This window comes from Camelus dromedarius, chromosome 10, assembly GCF_036321535.1.
Source record: "Camelus dromedarius isolate mCamDro1 chromosome 10, mCamDro1.pat, whole genome shotgun sequence".
Lineage (NCBI taxonomy): Eukaryota > Metazoa > Chordata > Mammalia > Artiodactyla > Camelidae > Camelus > Camelus dromedarius.
The window spans coordinates 386,196-410,489 of record NC_087445.1 but is presented as its reverse complement, the minus strand read 5'-3'; the positions used below and the strand labels follow the sequence as shown (position 1 = coordinate 410,489).

At 39.9% G+C, this 24,294-nt stretch overlaps 1 protein-coding gene across 1 annotated transcript; it reads left to right on the top strand.

Moving 5' to 3' along the window:
• Nucleotides 1-148: 148 nt before the first annotated feature.
• NOL8 (nucleolar protein 8) lies at nt 149-22,297 on the top strand. The gene is made up of 17 exons (XM_064490063.1): nt 149-274; nt 1,376-1,541; nt 2,102-2,164; nt 3,549-3,627; nt 5,261-5,396; nt 5,901-5,971; nt 7,743-9,612; nt 10,810-10,923; nt 11,408-11,530; nt 11,764-11,854; nt 14,423-14,561; nt 15,207-15,284; nt 17,599-17,870; nt 19,509-19,635; nt 20,209-20,279; nt 20,864-20,943; nt 21,848-22,297. Exons 2-17 carry the CDS (start codon nt 1,403-1,405, stop codon nt 21,896-21,898), a joined length of 3,504 nt encoding a protein of 1,167 aa, XP_064346133.1. The 5' UTR covers nt 149-274; nt 1,376-1,402; the 3' UTR covers nt 21,899-22,297.
• Nucleotides 22,298-24,294: the final 1,997 nt, after the last annotated feature.

The window sequence follows — 24,294 nt, the reverse complement described above, 5'->3', positions numbered from 1 at the left end:
CCGCCTTTTCCAGAAGAAGACAAGCCGATAACTCCCTCCAGTAAGAATTAAGGAATTTTACTTTGGGGTCATTTGCGAACGTTGAGGCAAGGTGATGGAGTCATCGCGGTCTCCCAGAAGACTGGGAATAAAGGGCACTGGGGACCTGAGTGTGGTAGTGGAACCTTAAGATGCCGGGTTGGAAATCGAGTCGGAAGGAAAAGAGACGACACTTGTTGGGACACGTGACGAGAAGTTAGGGCCGTAAGCGGCGCTCGGTGTGGAAGACTAGTCGGTGAGCGGTGGGTTTGGGGCATGGGTTGTGAGTGGGGCATTTGGCCCACCTTTTTCTTTCTCTTCTTTGATTCTTATCGGAGGAAGAAGGCTAGGGTGGGTAGGTTGTGGGCGGAGGAGGCTACCAGGAAGATAGCCGCTGCTCACGCCCAGACCAGAAGCCATGCGCTGGGCTTCTGCGCGCTGTTTTGGGGTCGCGCGTGGGAGGAGTCTGTCAGCTTTGGGGGAGGGGAAGGTTGGGAGCTGAGCGCCAGCCTGGTGATCGACGGGATTAGAGATCTCATGATGAACATCAAATCTCAGTACCTCTGGAAGGGTTTTTTGAGTCTCTTCTAACGCAATAACCTCCCTCGTATAGTGTTAAGAATTACAGGTTATGAAATTAGCTCTGGGTTAGTACTGGCTTCACCGCTAATTCTCTGAATGGTACTGGGAAAGTGACTTCACCTCTCCTGCTAATCTGAAACAAGATGCCTACAAACTGCTTCGTATTACGCTGGCACATAGGGTTTAAAAAAAAAAAGTCTGTATTAGCTGTGATATCAGTTGCTCTTTTTTTTTTTTTTTCGCCTGAATTTCACTTGTAGGTATTTGATTGTGACATAATATTGTAATTGCTGCATTTGCTTACTTCTCATGTGGCTGTGAGGAGATCCGGGATGGAGACCATTTTCATCCTTTAGTGTGTTAGCCTGCCTCATCCCATGTCTGTCAGCGTTTAAAGTGCATAAATGAGTGTATGAATGAATAAAGGAAAAGCATTTAGCAATGTGAATAAGTAAAATGAGGAGGAGTAGAGTATAATATTGTGAACATTTAAAGTGAAAGTACCCGCCTGTACGTGTGTGTGTGTGTCTGTGTGTAGAGGTGCTGTTCCAAAACGCACTCATGGAGAACGTGGAATTAGGGCATGAACAGTCTGCAGGGATAAAATTTGAAAGCAATACATAAGAAGTGAAACACAGGTCCAGGCAACCAATTGAGCATAGAAGGTTCAGGGAAAGGAGTTGTGGGGGTTTTTTGTTCGTCTGTTTTTTAAGATTTGAGAAGATTTAAGGGAAAGAACTCTTCTCTGTAAATAGAAAATTATTTTTTCCTCCAGAACACATTTAGTGTCTCTCCAGCCTTGATGAAAGCCAACAGAGAAACGAAGCGCCTTTTTGTGGGTGGCCTTGGCCAAAGCATTTCTGAGGCAGACCTACAAAATCAATTCAGCAGATTTGGAGAAGTTTCTGATGTGGAGATCATCACTAGGAAAGATGACAAAGGTAAATTTATACTTCTTCATGGCTAATTAAAGGCAAAAATAACTCAAGTCAAGTACCACAAAATAACAGAACCCCCAGAGATGAATGTTAGCCTGAGCACTGAAAGTGATGTTATTTCATTACATGATACCGTTGTAGTAACCTCCCATCCCCACCTATGCCCTGGAGGTGTTATGTATGACCTGGAACTTGCCCAGAATTATGCTTCTGAAATTAAGAAAAAAAATTCTAAATTCTTAAACATCTGATTTCTGAAACATGTAGCTTTCAGTTTTCAGAGCTAAAATTCTAATATGCAGTAAGTATCCTGTTAAGTAGAATCACATATATAATCAAAATGTTTCCTTAACTGGCTACATTTTTCCCTACATATTTTCTTTTGGAATATTTAGATAATCATACTTAGAAAATGCAATCTTTGTATCCGATGAAAAATAAACAAGGTTTTTCTTTGAAAGAATGTTTCTAAGAGCTCTTTTTAAAATTTTGTAATGTAATTGTTTTACATTGTTCTCTGGGTTAGAATTTAAATAAATTTCTTTTTCATTTTTTATTTTTAGGAAACCCACAGAAAGTCTTTGCATATATCAACATCAAAGTAGCAGAAGCAGACCTGAAAAAATGTAATGAGTATTTTCTGTACTATTTACCAGTTCATGTCACTGTGTAACTTGGAATAACTTTGATTCTAAATCTAAACAATCATCTTTAAGTCATCAAGAGAGACAATCAGAGTCAAGAGAATTATAATATCCTACAATTCAGGTTTAGATTCATCCCATAACAAATGACAAACGTTAGCACATTGCCAGTGAGTTTGCTCAAAAACAGTATTCTAAAATATTTTGGACAAGGGACCACACTCCAGTAGAAACTGCCTGTTACACATATCCCACTGGGTATTATGCCATGCCTTCCTCTCCGGTGTGTTTATTTCTCAGCAACTAATTCTTGTAATTAAATGCTGCTAGGAGAGGACTTTAGAGTATGCCCTTATAAGATCATATCCTTGAAATTATGAGATCTCTGTTGAAAAGTTTAGAAAAGCTAAGGGCAAACTATGGTCTTCAATGACTAAAGAAGAGGAGATAATTCATACTGCCAGTGATGTAAGGCATTCTAGTTATTTGGAGGTTGAAAAGTCAAAGGACACTGAGAAGGAAACATGCTAATGGAGAAAAAGGGCCATTGGCCTTTTATAATTTCATTTGCAAGAAAAATAATAAAAATAATTTGTTCAGTTAGAAAATAGATTTGACAGACATGTTGCAGTTAAGAACACATCAGTTCCACTGCATGACCTGGCAGTTTATTTAAACTGGAAGACCCAGTAGGTTTATCTGATGTATGACCAAGAATTTGCTTGCTTCTTACTATTGCATAGTATTACTGTGAAGATTAAATTGAATAATACCTTTGTACTTAAGATAGTACCTACCACATAGAAATTTCTGTTAGTGGTGATTATTAAGGAAGCTGATGACAGATACTGAGAGGAATCAACTACTAGTATGTAGTAGTTCAAGCATGGTTTCTTTGCTTGCAGCCAACATGTTTGCAGGTTACACAGGGATAGTTAATATGAGGTGACAAAAGTGAGGTGCTGCACGATTCCAGTATCCTCTGATTCACTCTAAGAAAATTACATTAATGTTTTATGCTTTTAGTATAGGAAATAACAGTGAAATGTTAAATAAATACCAGCCATTTGCTAGAGGTTCCTGACATCACTTTATAAACAAATGAAAAATTTTGCTTTATGGTTTCTGTGTTTGCATCTTTCACATATTCCAGTTACATTGGGAGATAGGGAGTGTAAAGACTCTGATAAGTGGTCAAGATGAGAATGGGACCCAGGCCTTCTCTTTCTGGGTCTCATTTTTCTTTATTCTGTTTCCTCTGTGTCTTTGTGATAAACAGATTTTCTTGATACTAATCAGTAAAAGCACTTGCTGAAATATATTTTTGCATTGCCTTGTATAAGGGTACTAATTCTTTGCTTTATAGGTATGTCTGTTTTAAATAAAACAAAATGGAAAGGTGGAACGTTACAAATTCAGCTAGCAAAGGAAAGTTTTTTGCACAGGTAAGATTTGCTCTACATGGATTTAACCTAGTATTTTAATATTGTAAATTTTGATTTTATATATTCACTTTATTGATTTGAAACTATTGAGTAATACATTACTGCAGTTTTAGCAAACCTATGCATTACAAGTAGAGCTAAAACCTTTCTCAGCTGTGACTCCCTGTGATTCCAGACCCCACCAAAAAAGATGATGTAATACACTTGCATGCTTATATTTTAACCTATAAAAATATATACGTATTTCAGCTTTTTAAACACAACCTTTTATGATTCCCATTTCTCTGTAATGGCTGTTTAGTATTTCAGAAATTGACTGTGCCACAGTATAGTTGGTCATCTCCTACTGATGGACATTTAAACCATTTCCACTTCCTGTTGACACTAGGTGACCCTTGAGGATATCTCCTACGTATGTGCAAGGGTTTTTGTGGTGTTTATGTCAGCAAAAGGAACGGCTGTATCATAGGGTTAGGCACGTTTAAATTTTAATAGACAATACCAAATTGCATATGTTGGCTGTAGACTGTTGATAGTGTTATACAAAAACATAAGGCTAATAGGAAATCCCTGTATTAATTATGCATGTGATTTAAGAACAAGACAATGTAAAAAACTATTAAAGCATGTTAAGATCCTAAAAGTTATTCTTAGGGAGAAAAGATTGTATGAATTTGGATGCTTTCAAAATAGGAGACATTTGGATGTGAGGGCGATCTGGCTGCAACATCTGTCACCCCGTTGATCGCCATGGTTGATTCAGCTGATCTGGCTGGCTAGGCGGGTGTCCCTTTGCTCCCTCACCACTCCATGTGCGTCCCTCCCAAAGCCGCCTGCTAGGTCGCTCAGTCGAAGAGGATGACCAGCCCCGATAGAGGAGGACCGTTCTTCTCGGTCGAGGGTACACGAGTAGCTGTGCTCCCCTGCTAGAACCTCCAAACAAGCTCTTAAAATAGGAGACATTTTAGGAATGTACAGATGGAGCGACCAAGAGAGGTTTAAGATTGTACTGAACTAGGGAAATGCCACAAGGAGAAATAAGATCTAAAACAAGTTTTGAGGGAGTGGTCTGGTGATACAGGTGAGAATTTGATTGATTGCCTCTGTGAGCAGGGTGGTGATGAGACTTTTTCTTTCAGCAGCACTATGGTGCCTATTACATGCAGGAACTGGGGCCCCAGTCCTGAGCATGTAGAACGCACAGTGCTGCTACTTTGGGATGTCTATGCAGGCATGCGGAAGAAGCATGAGTCTGACAGTAGTTCTGGAAGGTGGAATGTGAGGGAGACAGACCAGAGGCAACGAGGCCTGTGCTGATTGGTCAGCACCATTGACCTGGCCTGAATAAGGTGGGAGAGTTTGAATTGGAAGCTTGATTATGGGAGTAGAAATAATCAAGACTTGGCAGATTAGGCTCTGCAAGACACCTCTCCCTCATAAGGAAAAATGAAGGGATTAAGGGTAGGTTAAACACCAAAAGTGCATAAGTTGAAAAGGAAACTACTGAGGGCCCCTAAATGATCTCTGTAATATTAAACAGCTTTATAACATCAAAACACGAAACAAGCACTGTCAATAGTGTGGTTAGGTTATTTAAAATTAACTCTTACTTATATTTTTCTCTTTGATACAGATTGGCCCAAGAGAGAGAAGCAGCAAAAGCAAAGAAAGAAAAGTCAACGACAGGCAGCACCAGCTTGTTAGAAAAGATGGGAGTGGTGGATTTCCATGTGAAGGCTGTGCCAGGGACAGAAGTACCAGGGCACAAAGTGAGTCTCTTCTGAGTAGCCCGGGAACCGATTCCTGAGGCCACGTGACCATGGGCATCCTGTTTAAAGCAGCTGCTTTTTTTCTCTTGCTTTGAAGCAGTTAACATAGATAGTGCTTTATGGTCTTCAAAATGCATTTACAACTCTTGGGAAAATATCCCCCATTTTACAAAGAAACAACAACCCAAGTGGAGGCGGGTCTCCTAGGGGACACAGGTGGCCAGGAGTACAGGCAAGTCCCATGTGTGTCCTTTTACTGGCTGCTATTTGTGTAGCATCTGCATGGTTTATATGGGATCAATAACTGCCCTAATTTTCCTTCTTCCCTTTTTGTTTCCTCATAAGCTTTTCTGAGAACTCCTGTTTCATTTTCAGAAAACTAAACCAGCAAAAACCACTGTCCACTATGAGTTCAGTTTTTTAAAAAGTTGTATTTATACAGTGTGTTTAATCTTTTCCATTTGTGACATGTATAGTAAATATATTCCTTTTTTTTTCTTTTAGAATTGGGTTGTGAGTAAATTTGGAAGAGTCTTACCTGTCCTTCACCTAAAGAATCAACAGAAGCGTAAAATATCCTTAGCAGTTGGCCTTCCTGAGAAACTGTATTCATCATAGTGATGGATACTTGCAAAAATTTACTTCATGCCTTTCGAATTTCATTGCCTCTGTGAGTAAATCTTTAGATGTTTGTGTAACCGTTTTTATGTTCTCGATTTCTAGGCAAGGTAAGACCTACCTACCTACATGTATGAAACAGAGAATAAGGAGAGAGTGTAATGAGGTTTTATACAAGTAAGCGGTGCCAATGATGATTGTTAAGGAAGCACTTTCACGTATTAATTTATACGTCCTTCCTCTCATTTGACATGGACTCAAAGCCATTACAAAGGAGCCAAAGAAGGTCAGGGGAATATAGCACAATCATTAAAGAAGGCTTTACAGGAAGTAGAAGGGGTTTCACATTAACAGAAAAGAGAGGAAGGAGTCCAAGAGAGAGGAAAACAGTAGGTAGAAGTGTATAGACAGGCAGGAGAATGGGGATGGAGAAGGAGTATGGAACCCAGGATGAGCAAGTTCAAATGCCTGTTCCCCAGAGGAAATGAGCTCAGATTGCCTAAGACCTTGAATTCTTAGTGTCGTGGGCTTCTGGGCAGAGGGTGTGTTTTGTGTTCTTTTAGCTCTAACCCTGTGTGTCAGGGAAGCAGAAGCAATTTTAGGTATTTCAGAGAGGGGGAGTGTAATGCATGCAGTAGGTTTAAAAAGTGCTGGAGGAGTGAGAAGCTGACCGTCAGGTGGTCCAGAGATTAATAACTGCAGCAAACCTCTACCACCCTGAGGCAAGAGAAGCAGAGAGGTGTATCCTCATTGTTCACGGTTACTATGCCTCCGAGGCGCCTGTAGCCCTGGCCTCAGCTGCTGGTTCTCCTGTCCCTGCCAGTGGCACTAAAGTCAGGGAACTATTTCTTCCTCTCCATCTTCCAGCTTCCCACCAATGGCACCACTGACAACAGAGAGGAGGATTTTGAAGGATAGTGTGAAGCCAAGATAACATAGACACTGTTTGGCAGCACCTCGCATATAATTGGCATGTATTCAGTAGTTACTAAATGTACAGAGGGACTTCTTAGGACTGACAGTTTAAAGCAACTTATGCTTGCCTATTCGTATGTTTTAGGAAAACAGCAAACTCCAGCTGTCATTTTAGCACACTGACATTAAGATAGAATCTGTCTGGACAATGTCAGCAATAAAACAGACCTGGTCTAGTAAAGACCGTCTAGTAAAGCCGTCTAGTAAAGACCTGCAAAACGCTTCACAGAGAGTGAGTAAAATGTGAAATGGATGCTACTGAGCTAGGAGGATTAGCCTAGGATGAGCCAGTATTGAGAAGACAGGAATGGCCAGAAAAGTCTGTGAATCTTTCAGTCTCAAGTTTGAGATACCAACACGCAGTGTCTGGCTGTGCCCCCTCTAGGTTCCCCTCTATACTCTGCTTTATGGTATTAGCTCAGGGGATAGATTTCTTAGACATATATAAGTCTTGTGACCTCAGTACCTAGAATATAATCTGAATCGGTTTGCTGTGATATACACATACAGCCCAAGTAATTTCTGCCAATTAATAGTGATGGTGCTTGGTTTTCACTCTGGACATGCCATAGAAAGCTCAGTTCCAAGGACCCTGAGTCACCTAATGAAGTCCTTCTTTTGTCTGATAGGAAACCCAGGGTAAGATGAGTCAGAGTCTTGCTTGAGATTAAACAGTATTCTTTTTGCTTCACCAGATTGATAGGTTTTTCTAAAACCTAGTGCCTTTTTTTGTTCCTTGACTATTGGTGACATCATAAAGTATGATCCATCAAAGTACTGCCACAACTTAAAGAAGATAGGGGAGGATTTCACCAACGCCATCCCTATATCCAGCCTCACTTGGGAATTGGAAGGAGGGAATGATCCTATGAGTAAGAAACGACGAGGAGAATTCTCTGACTTTCACGGCCCTCCCAAGAAGACAGCAAAAGTGCAGAAGAATGAGGGCCCCACTGCACCTCTGGCTATGAGACCAAAACCCAGTGGGGTAACGGAGAGTCCGCACTTACCAAAGCAACGGGCTGCACAGAAAACACCTCGTGATCCCATCGCTCTTAAATTACCCCGCGTACCTGATTCTGGTAGTCAAAAACTTAAAAATCTATTCTTTCAGACTTCCGGCTTGGAAACTGCCAAGAACAGAAATAGCATGTCTGATGATGATATTGATTCTGAAGATGAATTAAGACTAATGATCGCAAGAGAGGAAAACTTAGAGAAAATTGCATGGTCCTCGGTAAATGAATCTGAAAATGATCCCTTTGAAGTTGTAAGGGATGATTTTAAATCAGACTTTCACAAATTTCATACTGCAAGAAGTGTAGGTATCAAAAATAAGGTCTCTTGCCTTGATAGTGAAGATAATGTGGGAAATGATTGTGACTCTGATTCAGGAGATACAGATGAAATCATCGCAATGAAAAAAAATGCTAATGAGGTCAAAACCAGTATAGACTTGTCACAAATGGAAAAGTCTGTACACAAGGAAACTTCCTTGAAAAATAGAAAAATATGTGATCTTTCTGAGGATTGTATTAAAGTACAAAAAGGAAAAAACAAGGTAGAGATAGCCGTCAGTCACAGAGTTAAGCCTCCTAGTTGTAAATCTCTGGCTGACTCCAGTAACAGTGGAGATGCTGATTCTGTATCAGAATCAATTCAGTCTGAAGGAGATAAGGAATATAACGCCATGATGAAAAACTGTCTCCGTGTGAACCTCACCTTAGCTGATTTGGAACAGTTGGCTGGCAGTAACCAGGAGGCTCCAAAGGAAGATACTGAGAGCAGTGGTCAGGAAGCCCCTGCCAAGTGTGACAAGGCCTCCAACAGCCACAGGACTCCAGGTGGCCTCCGCAAAGGCCGACAGTGTATTCATCCTGAGGAGATTGTGGCTTCCCTTTTAGAAGGAAAAGAGGACACTCACGGAAAACAGAAACCAAAGGAAAACAATTTAAAGCCAAAATTCCAGGCTTTCAAGGGAGTAGGCTGTCTCTATGGAAAGGAATCGGTAAAAAAATCCTCAAAAGAGGATGTTGCTTCTAACAATGTTAATAACGATCATAATTCCTTGAAACTTGAGGATCCCAGGAGCATGTCCATGGAAAAATGTTCCCCATTTGCTAATGGCTTATCAAGCGAACTGACTCATTTCCAACATGGAAAGAAGGCAAATGACTCAAAGCAAATCCAGCCTCGAAAGAGGCAGTCTACTTTTGAGAGCCAGGGTCAGAAGGTGGTATCCCCTAGCAGTTCAGAAGAGGGAAGTAGAAATTCTAGTCTGTTGCTACAAAAGGGTAAGAAATCTTTAAGTCTTGCTGCCAAGACTCCCAGGAGAAGCTTTGATGAAGACTGTTGCCACAGGACTGGAAAGTCAGGAGAGGACTCTGAAAAGAGGCCTGATCTGAGCATCCCCAAGGCCCTTGAGAAATTGCCAGGGGTCTCCTCCAGGAGAGAAACTCAGGGAAGCAAAACTGACTTCCCACTTTCTGTTAATAGTTCATCAGATGTTAGTGCTAAGGATAAGCATGCTGAAGATAATCAGAAGCGTTTGGCAGCCTTAGAAGCAAGGCAGAAAGCAAAAGAAGTACAAAAGAAGCTGGTTCATAATGCTCTGGCCAATCTGGTGAGTATGTTTTCTATCTGGATTTAGCAAGAACTCTATCCAACTCCAACCTTTCCTTCCCACAAAGGTAGGCATGCCCTTTAGAGCTGAGTGTGTGTGTTTTGTGTCCTTGTAGCTTTAGTATATACCACAAAGGATATCCCTTCAGGAGTTCTAAGTGATGTAGTTAAGTGACAATGTGTCCTGATAAATCTGAATTTGCATATAAATCACTTGTCAAGTGGAGAGAAGCATGGAAGGTGGGAGGGGGGCTTCCTCAGCTGAACTGAGTCTAGTGTGAAAGGAGCAGTGGGAATTTGTCTGGCAAAGATAAAAAGATAGGAAGAGAGAGGAAAAGCATTCCAGGATAAGGAAGCAGTTTGTACAAAAGTAAATATTTACAATCAGTGTGACCAAATGTGTACAGTACAAGAGGGTGAGAATGAGACGAAAGAAATAAGTAGGGGTGGGTTGTGAAGAGGCTACAAGGGTTGGACTTTACTCTTAAGGCTGTGAAAGGACTAAAGAACTTGAAGCAAGGCGGGGGGAGGGTATAGCTCAAGTGGTAGAGCACATGCTTAGCATGCATGAGGTACTGGGAGGTCCCAGTACCTCCTCTAAAAATAAATAAAGAAATAAACCTAATTACCTTCCCCAACAACAACAGCAACAAAAAGAACTTGAAGCAAGGGAATGAAGACTAGTTGTGTATATATTGAAACAGTTGGCAAATTAGAGCTCACAGGCCATCTAACCTGTTTTGGTAGAGCCTCCAAGCTAAGAATGGTTTTCACATCTTTAAAGGGTTTAAAAAAGAAGAAGAATACAGAACCAAAACCGTATGTGACCTACAAAACCTAAAATATCTCCTGTGGCCCTTGGCAGAAAAAGTTTGCCAATTTCGATTTGGGAAAGATTGTTCAGGACATGATGAGAACAACAAATCAAATGAGACAAATACGAGAACAGGGACAGGACAGCCTTTGGGACATCTTGAGCCAGAACCAAGGCACTGACAATGGCAGCATATTTTTAAAATACCAGGAAGGTTCACCTGATGGGACTTGGTAATAAACTGGATATGGAGAGAAAGAGAAGTCATAAATCCCTTTGGGATGATGGCAGCATTTTGCTAGATGAGAAGATAGGAGGGGAGGTAGATTCTGCAGGGGAAAGGGGTGAGGTCTTAAGGTGTAATGCTTTTGATGACCATTCTAGGATGGTCATCCGGAAGACAAGCCAACGCACATCATCTTTGGTTCCAACAGTGAAAGCGAAACAGAGGAGACATCCACTCAGGAGCACAGCCACGCAGGAGAGGAAGCAGTGAAAGTAAGATACTTAGGTCGTCCGTGTGGGCATTCCTCTACTTTGGCAGATCTATTTTTGACATATTGCATACCAAGACCCGCATGCAACTGTTGGGCTTATCATAAAATCCTCTGGGGACCACAGGGCTCCCCAGACCACCACACATGGAGATAACAGGGGCCTTAAAGATTTTCTTCCTCATGAGTCTGTCCTCCACATGGTCTGCAAAGTGACATCAATGTTAGTGAAACCCTGCAGAAAATGCTCTCACAGATAACAGTTTGCCCGATCCAGGCTGCATTGAGAGCCTTTGAATTTATTGACCTGAGAAGCCGGGTGAATATCACTGAGTCAGGAGTTTCCATTCTAACCACCATCCACTCTTTCCTGGGAGCTGCACCTGGGTTGCTGTTTCTTAAATGTGAGGAGAAAGATTACATAATGAAGGAGATAGTGATTGTTCTCGTTATTAATAAATGTTTCTGTCTCCTAATCTGTGTAACAGGAGTCCATGGGAAGAGCATCTGGGAAGCTGTTTGACAGCAGTGATGATGAGGAATCTGGTTCTGAAGATGACAGTAACAGGTTCAGAATTAAACCTCAGTTTGAGGGCAGAGCTGGACAGAAGGTGAGTGAAAACTGAAAATAATAAGTGCAGGCAGACCTTGACCCACAGTCCAGTGTTTCGGTATTTGTTTTTAGAGTGAGTCCTCTGTCATCCTCTCTGATTGGTTCATGGGTAGGTGAGGTTATGCAAATAATGAAATGAATTTCAGGGCATGGAGGTATCCTTGAAGGGTCTTGTTTATAAGCAATTTCTTAGGAACGTGGCTGTCAATTGCTTATGTGCTTTGTCTGTAGCTCATGGATTTGCAGTCTCACTTTGGCACTGATGACAGATTTCGCATGGACTCTCGATTTCTAGAAAGTGACAGTGAAGAAGAACAGGAAGGTAAATGCCTCATTGTCCAAACAGTCCTGATGTCAGAGATGGGGGACCCTGAGAAGCCGTCTTGTCTAGTTCCTTCACTTAGCACACGGAGGGACTCTGTACCCCGAGACACTGATTTGTGGAGCTTGTAATCCAGTAGGTAGCTTACCCAATAGACCTTGAGTTTGTTTGTACATATTAATTTATTTAGAAATTTTTAATTACTTGAAGCTGCCAGAAAAGACAGGAATAGGTAGCATCCACTAGAGGTACCATCTTCCCTCATCCTGTCCCTGGCATAAGAGAGGAGGCAAGAACCCTACCTGACAATAGATCAGCTGGTCCTGGTGAGGCTGTGGGGGACAGTCACATGACAGTTGGCTTATTAAAAGGAAGAGTGTTCATCTTGCCTCGGATGTGTGTGCCGGGTGCGGGTTTTTTAAAGTAATGTACCATTTAATGCAGCTCTACTTGAATTAATCCTTATTTGAATATATCTAAGAGCAATGATGCTATCAGAAGCATCCTGATTCAGCCCTTTTATTTCCTATAGTGTTTTTCACAGCAGTGGTTCCAAACTTTCTCTACAAGACCCTCTCTGCTCTTATCCTTTGCAAATGACCTTACCTCCTACTTAACCAAGAGGGTGGCCACCTCAAGTGAGCTCCCTGCTTTCCTTTCCAATCTCAGAACTTCTCTGTCTGTACTTTTTCCCCCTCTCTTTCCTGAGTTACTCTAATCTGCATCTTAAAATTGAATCTAATTTAGAAGCAGTTGGCTTTTTATTGAAAATGCTATCTCTGGATGTGATGCTCTCCATTGTTTGAGGTGATCATTATGCATTGCATTTCTGGAAACCAGTGTTCAGAGAGTCAGTCCTCCAGGATCCACACCAACTTATGTTTCAGGGCTTCTCACTCAGAATTCCATGCTGAGAACAGGAATGGGCAGCCTAGAAGCTTATACAGAGGGGTTACTTTCTAACCTCTGCCACCTCTGTCTGTCTCTTTACCACTCTTTTCATATGTATTCCCTCAAAGCTGTGAGTACCCACAGTGACATCTTCTCAAGCTTCCCCCTCTTCGGCCTGCCTATAACATTTGTCAATGTTGATCACCCTTCTTGGAGTGTTCTCTTCCCTTTGCTTCCGTTGCACTATAACTTCCTTGATTTCTTCTTAATTCTTGCTTCCTGATTTTCCCTTTGCCTCGAGGTTCAGTAAGTCCCTGTGGCTTTAGCCTTCTTTTCTACGTGAGTGTTTTCCAAATCTGGGTCACCTTTGCTCCTGACTGTTCTGCTGAGCTCCCGGCTACTCTTTTCTCAATGCCTGATGGGTATTTCTCACAGGAGCTCTGAGCCTGTCTGAAAACTCAGCAAGTCCCAAACGGAATTAACTCTTTCTCAGCCACTCTGGACCCTTCTGTTTCTGTTGATGGCACTTCCATTCTTAGGGCAGCCAGACATAGAACCTTTATCTTTTGTTTCTTTCCTTCCCAACTTTTGAGGCTGAATTTTTTGTGAATTGCACAGTCTTCCCTGCAAATAAACCAGCCTACAAATACCTTGATCTCTTTCTAATCATGTTCTACTTCCTAATGGTCAGTAAAATTAGGGTAAAGTTGAAATTGCCATTTTTTGAAGTCAAAAGTTGTTGAAAATTAGCAATTTCATATAATTTAACCCAATGCAATGCAAACTCTTTGCACTTTATTATTTCAATGTATGTGCTCATTTGTTTCCTAGCCTGGCCTCCCACCTCTTTATCTTTCCTACCTTAGATTCCACCTGGTTTGTAAAGCATTTCTTGATCCAGTTGAACGTAATCTCTACTTCTTTTGAACCCTTAGAAACTTCTGGGTAATCTTTATAGAGAACTTAGTCAAATCAGCATTTTATTCTAGTTTCTGTTACTTGGTGGTTTGTATCCTGCAATAAGTTGAAAAGGTCTTTAAGGCTTAGGCTTCTTTTGTATTTCTGTCTATAATTCAAACTAGCAGTTTAACTTTGTTCTCTGATACTTGTCTGTTCCTAGTAGTTAAGGAGATCAGCTTATAGGGTCCCACGATACCCTGTGTGTAAGCTCTCTTCCTTGCAGTATTCATTACTGAATCTAAGGGCTAAAGCAACTGTCTGATAACATCATGTTAATAGTCAGTAAAATTGCAACCTTTCACTCTCTTCCATTTTTAGATTTACATGTAATTTAGATTTATTTAGATTAATTTTTAGAAAATTTTTTAAAAATCAAAGAATCTATAATTCCTTTAGTTTTGTACTTCTGTCTTACTATTACATTTGTCAATCTTTACCATAAAAACTTTTAGACCTGCCACTGAAAGCCATTACATTCAGATTTCATTTTCATAATTACAAACAGAAGTGGGAATTTTGTTGACTGGTTATGCGGTTTCTGGATTCACCATGACACTGGGGATCTTAGGGAGAGGGAGGTGGGCAAAACAAGGTTTAACTTTTCTTTTTCCTTAGCTTGTTGTGCTTTGCGCACGTTTAGGTGCTTGATAAACATTTGACGATCGAGACTTCTCAAGTTAAGTTTGCCAAGAGATTAATTATCTTTTTCCCTCGAAGAAATAAATGAGAAGAAAACTGCTGAGGAAGAAGAGCTCGCTGCAGAAAAACTGAAAGCCCTGAACGTTGTGCAGAGTGTTTTGCACGACAACTTAATTAGTTCTACAAGCAAAGGATCGGTAGCTGCTAAGAAATTTAAGTATGGCTTCTGTTTCTTCCCATTCCACCATATTTTCCTTTGCCACAAAACTAGGCCATTTTAAACTTTCCGGGGCAAGCAGTTAGCAGTATATATTAGACCCTTAAAATTATGCTTCCCTTTGACCTAGTGACTCACTTTAAGAAGCTAATCTTAACTTATTTCTATATTATTAGTGAAACAATTAAACAGCTATTTAAATATTAATAAATGTAACTACTAGGGAAACTTGCAAATACATAATTTAGAGAGACTAGTGTAATGAAACCTCTGTACACCATCGCCCGGCGTCTCCAGTCACCAGCGTGTGACCAGCTTTCTCTTCTCTACCTTCATTCACTTCCCCATACTTTCCCCACTGAAATATATTTTGCAGATTCACCAATTGTATATTATTTTACCTATATATTTTATTATATTTAAAATAGTATTAAAAATTTTTAAAGATTTGGGAAATTCAAAACTAGATAATTTAAAGTAGGATTGCTTTTAAGGAACTTCTAATACACTTCCTTGATATTATATGACTTTCTCTTGCTCAAAAAGTGGAATTGCCCTGGTATTGAATTATAATTTGCTATTAGTTTTTTGCCTTAATGTTCTGATTTCTCTCTTCCAACTTATCATTCTCCTTTTTTTACATAGGGATATCATACGTTACGATCCAACGAGGCATGACCATGCCTCTTATGAAAGAAAGGGAGATGATAAATCAAAAGAAAGGTAAGTTAGGCTACTACTTTTCATAGCAGGTTCATGTGAATTAATCTCATTTCAGACAGTGAGAAAAGTAGATAGTAACCAATATTACATACATTGGTCCCCACTGTATTTACAACAGGGAGGGGGGAAAGTTAGAGAGGAATTCTTGATGTGGTAGAGAGAGTCTTACTTTCGACAAAGCAATCTCATGCATGTAAAATGATCATTTGTGCCTCTAGTATGGTGATCATATGCCCTCTAGTATGGTGTCTCCTACTTATTTTAGTGTTCTGTGGCTGCTGTAACAAATTACCATAAACTTGGTGGCTTAAAACCACAAAAATTATTTTCTCACCATTCTGGAGGCTAGGAGTCTGAAATCCAGCTTATTGGAAGAGCTGTATTCCCTCTGAAGGTTCAGGAGAAAAAGAAGTTTGTTTTAAAAAGGACCAAAGTATAAGTAATATGTATACATTTCTTGTAACGTAGAATTCTTGTATGTTATTTCAGATAATCCACATTGAACAGTGGGGATATTTTGTATAATATATTGGATTTGTTTTTATTTGTATCTAAGGTATGTTAGTTATCTTGCTGCGTAACAAACTATCTAAAACTTAGCATCTGAAAACCAGAAACATTTATTATCTTGAAGTTTCTGTGAGTCAAGAATTGGGGAGCATCGCTATGTGATTCTGGGTAGCGTGTCTCAAGAGGTTGCAGTCGAAATGTTGCCTGGGACTTCAGTCTCCGAAGGCATGGCTGAGCCTGGATGATCTGCTTCCAAGATGGCGCGCTCCCACACCTTGTTGGCTTCTCCATTAGGCTGCTCCTCGGGCTTTTGCTAACACTCTCCTTGCTGACCTTCCAACTTTTGCCCATTGCCGGGGCTCTGAAGCCACTCCTACATCTCGGGCTTTTTACAACAGCACCTCACTTCTAGGTAGCAAAATATTTATCAGTTAGGTATTACTGTGTAAAAAATTGCCCCAAAACTCAGAACGTGAAATCTTAAATATTTATTAGGTCCCAATTTCTGTGGGTTAGGAATTTGGGAGCACTTCACCAGGTAGTTCTGCTGAAGGACTCTCAAAAACTTGCAGCCAAGATGTCACCTAGGGCACCAAGCTCTGAGAGCTTGTGATCTGCTTGCAAGATGGCTCACACATTTGGCTGTTGGCAGGAAGCCTCAGTTTCTTGCCTTGTTGGCCTCACCAGCTCTTGTTTGGCTGCTTGAGTGCCCTTACAATGTGGCGTCCAGCTTCTCCCCAAGCCAGTGATCCAGAAGCGGGAAAGAGCAAGGAAAATGCCACAGTGCATTCTATGACCCTAGTCTCAATAGTCATATGCTGTCACACCTGCCTTATTCTGTTCCTTAAGAGAGGTCATTAAGTATTAAGTACAGCCCACACTCAAGGAATGATGGGATTAATTTCCACCTCTCAAAGAAAGAAGTATCAAAGGACCTTTGGACCACTGTTTAAACCACTACATTGTGGTTCAGTGATAATCACTTGGAACTATCTAAAAAATACCATGTTTTATAGCGCTCTGTTTCATGGGAGGTATATCTGCCTTAAATTCTAGCCACTTTGGTTTACTTGGTGAAGTATTGTTTCTCTCTCTGAGAGAGTTTCCACCAGTAAGATGATCATTTCGTACATTATTATTTTAGGTAATAAACAGTTAGAATATTTGGCCCAATAAGTAGAGTAGACTGTAATAGAAAAAGGGATCTTAATCTTTTATTGGCTAAAAATACAATATTGGAGACTGCCATGTAACTCTTGATCCAAAATCAAAGAGAAAACCATATTCCTACATATAGAGGAGGTTGATGATAACAGGATAATTTCATTCCAGAACAAACTAGACTTAGCACCTTTATAATGCATTTCTAAAACAGAATTATGACTAAGTCTTTAAAGCCAGTTTCATACAATTCACAGAATTTTAGAAACTAGAAAGGTCTTACAAGTCATTTGGTTTAACATGTTTCATTTTGCAAATGAGGACACTGAGGCCCATTGCGGTTAAGTGATTTTCTTATTCAAAGCTAGCATTTTAGGTGTAATTTCTGAAATGTAGTTCAGAGGATAAGAGGAGAATATGATGTGTTTAATCAAGTACTTGGAGCTGTTTGAAACAGTTTTGTCTATAAAAAGCTTTTTGGTCAAGATCCTGCCTTCTGAGTTTTATATTTTACATATGGATCCTCTTGGTTGTTGAAAAGATGGGATTAAAGTTATCCAAGGTGTTTTTCTTTCCTGAGTTCCAGAAATTTTCCAAAAATTGACTTTTTGTGATGCACCTGTCTCTATATATGTCAATGCAGTAAAGCAAAGCGAAAGAAGAAAAAGGAGGAAGCTGAGAAGCTACCTGAGGTGTCTAAAGAAATGTACTATAACATTGCTACGGATTTAAAACAAATATTCCAAACTACGAAAGATGCCAGTGAAAAGAAAGACAATAGGCCTTGGAATGAGGACTCTGATGGAGAGAAAGCTGAGGAATTCCAGGACCCTGCAGCTCCGATGACTGGGGATGAACAGCCCAGCGGGTTCACATTCTCCTTTTTTGATTCAGATGCTAAAGATGTAAAGGAAGGTACTTTTTTTTTTTTAATTTTTTTTATTTCAGGCAGTTTGAACTTAATGGACTAAGTCCACTGTAAGTGTAATAATTTAACATTAGCTGAAGAAAGGATTCTTTGTTCCGTCTAGATAAACAGTATTATAGTCAGTATTATGTGACCTTAAATGTAATGTGCATGGAGCTGCGTTTAACACAGCAAGAAATTGTTCTTGCGTTTAAGGAAGCAAACTTCTACATAGTTGCCACACGAAGGGAAGCCATACAATAATGTGCAGCACCCCTTCTTCTGTTAAGTAGACGTAGTCCTGAAGAAGTAAAGAAGTCGTATTTAAATAGCTTTGTGTCTTAGACGCAGTTGGAGAAGCCATGACTTCAGGAAAGCCAGTGCTATATGGTAGGGGAAAGGGAGAAATAGGTAACCCTGGCCCTATACAAATACGCTATGTCATCAGTGTACCAGTTGTTTCAAACGTTATCCTTGGAGATTTGCCAGAACCTTAAGAAAAGTGTCAGCCCGGTATTTACAATTTTGCATTCCATTCCAGGAGGTTCACCTCCAAGTCCTCCATAGTCCAAAAGTGGAAAAAAAACAAAAACAAAAACAAAAAAACCTTGGAGAAGAGTATAGCTTAAGTGGTAGAGTGCATGCTTACCATGCATGAACTCCTGGGTTCAATCCCCAGTACCTTCAGTAAAACAAACAAACAAACAAAAAAAAGCTGTTTCTTAGGAAGTTGCTCCTCACCTAGTGTTTAAGATGGAAGTGAGCTTTTCTGGACGTTCAGGTAAAAAGCAGAATATACCTGTACAGAAAAATACATGCACACCTAGCTACAGTAAGTTCTAGTTTTTAAAGATCAGCATTTAAAACAGTATCTGTGTGTTTAGCAGGTAAGTATTAAATGCCAGCTTTGTGGTGCTCCAAAAGGAGGTACAGCCGTCTAGTAGTTTTCCTACATTTCTCTAAGTATGTAACAATACGTCATGTGCTCTGTTTATTTCCTTGCCTGTGTTGTCCATTTGAGCACCATGGTCAGCCCTAAACTGTTAAGGGGAGTTGGTGTGATACAGATACTGCCTTTCATTCTTCTAACTTTTAGAGCCAAGTGTGAGAAATTGGCCTTGAAGTGAGCACTAAGACACGTCAGCAACCTGGGAGATTTCCTTTAGGCACTTGGGAAATTTTGAGCACTTGAGAGGTGATCATCCACGTCTTATAGCAGCAGCTTTTTCAGCAGTTCAGAGAGAGGTTTTGGGAACTGGAAATGTAAAGATATGTTCCTATCCTCATTTATGAATGAGCAGGAGGGCAGCCTGGTTTCACTGCATCACGTTCTAGTTTAGGCTCCTCATGCTAGCGCAGGTGGCGTGCTTATTTTGTTTTTTCTTTTAAATTGTGTTGCTCATTTATAAACCTTTAGTTTTTGTATCTTTTTATAGCATTACTATATTCCTTATCAGATCATTGCCAAAAATAGTGTTTCTCTATGTTTGAAAAATCTAAAAAGATACTAAATATTTTGAATAATTAAAATATTCAGAATTTAGAAATACGACATGTGTGTGGTAAAAGTAATCAAATGAGTGTGTTCAGGCATAGCTGGTCATTAGGTTACAATTCTGTCATCTTTTATTGTCATGATGACATAGAGACTTACAGAGTTGAGACCGTGAAACCTGGAAAGATTGCCTGGCAGGGAGACCCTCGTTTCCAAGACAGCAGTTCAGAAGAAGAAGATGATACTGAAGAAACAGATGACAAAAAGCCCAGCCCTGAGTAAGTAATGTGTTTCTGTACAGGTATATTTCATAATTTGTAAAATCTGAGTTAGACATGGTTTAGAAATGTTATCGAAGTATCTAAGCTTAGCTTCTCAAGACAACTTAATTTTCTTCTTTCATATCCTTCAGAGAGTTCTGTAACCTTTTTGTAATTGGGAGCATATTTCCTTTTCCTTGAGATTTGTTTAGCACTGGGTGGGGGGTGTGATGTGCACAGGGAAGGCAACCTGACACTGAGTCCCTGGTCTGGAAAGAGGGTGCCGCAGCTGAGAATTTCCATAGGAAACACTGGCAAGCTGGGTAGCCATGGCAGGGTGAGCGTAACAATAGGGAAGCGTAAGGAAGATGGGGTTTGTCCTTAAACAAGTCTTTGTTACCAAAACTTTAGGTAGAAGAGAAGAATATTGAATAGAAAAAGGGTGGTGTCACTTTAACTCAGGGGAAAAAAAAGAGCAAAGCACCAAGCACGTGTATGTAAGAAATAGTTCACTTATATTTACAATGTAAACATTTATTGTTAAATATTGAAATTAAGCAACCAGTTCTCTCTCTCTTTCTTTCACTTCAGAGAAGTATCTTCACCTGAGAAACAGACCACTAGATTTTTCTTTTTCTCTAAGAATGATGAGAGACTTCATGGTAAGTCAGCATTTGGCTGAATGGTATAGGACAGGTAATGGCGCACCTCTCGCCGCGGTGCTTTCTGATACAGTAACAGGCACCCAGGTAAGAGCCGACGGGGAAGACTCTGATCCTTCGCGGTGTCACGTGCTGTGGCCCCCTCGTCAGATGCATGTCGGCTTGTAAAGCATTGGAGGACTGAAAGCTCTCACTCACCGCCCCCCCTCATTTGTTCGCTGTCAGTCAGCAAGGGCTTGTTTTGTTCTGGGGACCTACTATGCTAGACATACAGAATTCCTAAGTTTTTAGTACCTTTCTAAAAAATTCACTTGAAAACTCTGAGGCTGTTGATGAACTCCTCAGTTCCTGAGCCTAACACAAACAGAAGCCAAGTTACATCATTGTAAATGGTTTATAAACAGTAAAATCCTAACAGATCTACATTTTCATTTTGTAAAGAAAACAGAATGTATTTTTGAAAATTAGCATAGATTGGGGAAAAATGGTCTTAACTAGAATTGAAGACCTTGATAATGCCCCAGAATAGTGTCTGGTTTTGGTATTAATGTGCTGCCTCGTCCTTCTTTATTTACCCCTGCTAGGTTCTGACTTATTCTGGAGAGGAGTGGGAAGTAATGTTAGCAGGAGTTCCTGGGAGGCCAGAACAAATAACTTGCGTATGGTGAGTAGTTGTAGCTCCATATTGTTTGTGTCCTAAAATAGATACAGTGTTTTCTTTGTAATGTTTGCCTGGTACAATAGTAACAGGAAGGTATGAAACTTGAGATGGAAAGGATGACAACTGAGAACCTGATTTAAATGCTCAGAATTAAGCATTTGCTGGAAGGGAAGTTAGAAGTTGTGTAATTCATGGATGGACCTAGAGATGATCATCCCAAGATGATCATCATCTGTCAGAGAAAGACAGATATCTTATGGTATCACTTATATGTGAAATCTAAAAAAATGACACAAATGAACTTATTTACAGAATATAAACAGACTCACAGACATAGAAAACAAATTCATACTTACCAAAGGTGAAAGGCGTGAGAGGGATAAATTAAAAGTTTGGGATTAGCAGATACAAACTATTATATATAAAATAGATAAGCAATAGGGTCCTACTATACAGATTAATATATATTCAATAGCTTGTAATAACCTATAGTGAAAAAGAATATATATATATAAAACTTAATGACATGCTATACGTCAGAAACTAACATAACATTATAAATCAACTATACTTCATTTGAAAAAAGAAAAAAAAGGAAGTTGTTCGATTCAAGCCACACATGGTGCGGTAAAGAGACTGGAGGGTGTCCCCATTGAGTGACAGGTCCAAATTCCAGCCATGTTCACTGAGTAACAGAAAATCATGAGATTTCTGAAAGACTGAATTAGTTTCCATGGTAAACAAAGCCAAAAGTTTGAGTATTTCCTGTATATTCCAAGTGAGCACTTCCAGAATGGTTTCTACAACCATGACACTGAATAACTTAAATTTTACTTTATAGTTACTGAACACCTTGAAAATTATTTACATTTATTTTTAACCAAGGCTTTTGATTTTGTTTTTCTAGGATTGTCGGAAGAAACATAAAGATGCCAAGAGGAGAGTGAAACCAAAATAATAAACGTCATTATTAGTTTTGATACTGAATGTGAACAAGGCTCACCTGTGGAAATAGGGGTGATCTGGAAAACAATTTTAGCTGAAAGAGGAATTCAGAGTGAAGGAATATTCAAAATCTGGTGGATATCATTCTGGTTGCTTTCTTTTTCTGTAGATTTCCTCTGTATTCTTAATTACTTCAAAAAATTAATGTGAACTTTTTTTAGTGAAACACAAGATTATATACTGTATATATAAATTATATACTTTTTGTACATGATCTCTTTGCCCTCCACCTTGATAACTAATGGGCATCTTCTGACACAAGGTTTATATAAAGCCTTTTAAAGTATATGGGTCAGAGCACTTACATTTTCCATGTTTCATGTGAATTATACTTGAAATATTTCTGATTGTATCAAGTGCATGGTACCTTCATTTTGTGGTTTTTGTTTGAGGTTGAATATTAGTCAACCTTGAATTCTATACTAGTGTCCTAATGAATAAGCTAACTGAAATGCAAGACATTTAAGACCAACATCATGGGAGAGTTCTGTGAGGACCAGAAGAGGATGTCAAATACAGAATTTCCCTGTCCTTGGCCTCCAGGAATTGACAGAGGCAGCCCACCAGTCACCAAAATTCTACTTAGACCAGAGGCTTTTGAAAAATCCAAGTGCCTTGGATATGAAACATATGAAGTCACAGTTAGGAGTCAGGACCCTAGGTCCAGATAGGAAAGCAGATTTAATGCCTCCTTAAATCACCTTGGCTAGAATTCAAGACAGATAAGCCTCCTATCAAACTGGGCTCTGTACAGAATTAATGCTTTATGTATGAAGTCCCAAGGAATTATCCTTGAGCCATAGTGTGTATATCTGAAATTAAGTATTTACTGGTTTACCTCTTGATCAAATGTAAACTCGGCAAGGGCTGGGATGTCACCTGGTTTTTTAACCATTATGTCTGCACTGCCTAGAACTATGTCTAGCACTAGTGTGTACTCAGTAAACAGGGTCCAAGGAACTGAGTAGCTGAAGAGTCATTAGGGATTCCTGTATTTCCAGGACTTCAGACTTCATAGAAAGTGGAAACTGCCACTCAGCAGGATAAATAATCCAAATATTCCACTTTCTCTTGATTATACTTCTACCTTCTTTTCTATTGCTGCATAACAAGCCATCCCTTTAACTATCATTTGTTTGGTTCACAAGTTAGCAATTGGGTTAGGACTCAGTGGGGACTGCTCATCTCTGCTTTGTGTAGTGTCATGGGAGTGGCCCAGCGGGGGCTGGCGGGTCCACTTGTAAGATGGCCTGCTCACCCAGAGCCTGTCCATTTGTTTCCTCACAGCATGGCAACTAGGTTTCAGGAGCAGGAAGCAGATAACTCCCAGTTTCTTAAGGCCTGGCCCAGAGACTGGCTCAGTTATTTCCACTATATTCAACAGGTTAAAATAGACACTAAGCCCACCCAGACTCAAAGTGAGGGCACACAGATACCTCTCAGTGGGAAGAGTGTCCAATTTGTGGCCATGTTTAAGTCTGTTACACCCTCTATCTCTAGATCGGATAAGTGACATCAGGTAGCCTTGTGCATCCCCAGTTCCTACTCCCAGATACAACCACCTTCAATTTTACGTTTCCTGTGATAATTTATCTCTGAATTTCTACCCAACATGTTGATGCTATGATTTCTTGGTTTTTCCGTTTTAGACATTAAATTTAGACATTGGACGTTTAAAAATAATCAGAGCTATCTTCCCTACCTTTTTTCTCTGGACACATCTGTCTGGAAGCTCTCTGTCCTGTTGTGATCTGGGCTGTCTGGACAGATGATAAAAATGAAGTGAGCAGGGTGGCAACTTCAGGGATGTGAACATTAAAACGTTCCAAGTACTTCTAGTTAATGAGCTAAAGATAGCCTACTAAACATACATGTTCAAGTGAGTTGTTGAATGGAAAGTTACCCTTCTGGGCAAGGACATGAAATCCCCTACTCTAATCCCCTTAGAGTGTTCCTAAACTGTAAGTGACTTGAATGAATGCTGCACAGACTATCAAAATGTCTTATTTAAACTTATCAAGGGATGGTTTATACACATTCTCAGGCAGATCGTTTTGTTTTGTTTTTTTCTGTCCTCTATTGAATACACTTAAGTGGTTACACACAGAATTACTCCAACTTGTCAAGGGCTAAAATTTCCGTTACAGTCTGGTGCCAATACCTGAGGTCTACTGTCCTCTGCACAGCCTTTTTATTTTTAACCAGCAGATCCAGAAGGTGCTGGGCAGACCCACAGCAGTGATAATAAATACATAAGTAAGCAGGCAAAGAAATAAGCAAAAAAAATTGTTTTCAGTACAGAAAGCATTAAAATACAATAATCCTAAAGCTAGTTGTCAGGTATTTCCT

What these genes read in the sequence shown, in the direction of transcription:
- NOL8 (XM_064490063.1), top strand. Translation starts at nt 1,403, where the DNA reads ATGAAAGCCAACAGAGAAACGAAGCGCCTTTTTGTGGGTGGCCTTGGC. An exon ending in CAGTGAAGAAGAACAGGAAG is followed by an intron (nt 11,855 to 14,422) that starts GTAAATGCCTCA and finishes TTTCCCTCGAAG; the next exon opens with AAATAAATGAGAAGAAAACT. An exon ending in GAACAAATAACTTGCGTATG is followed by an intron (nt 20,944 to 21,847) that starts GTGAGTAGTTGT and finishes TTGTTTTTCTAG; the next exon opens with GATTGTCGGAAGAAACATAA.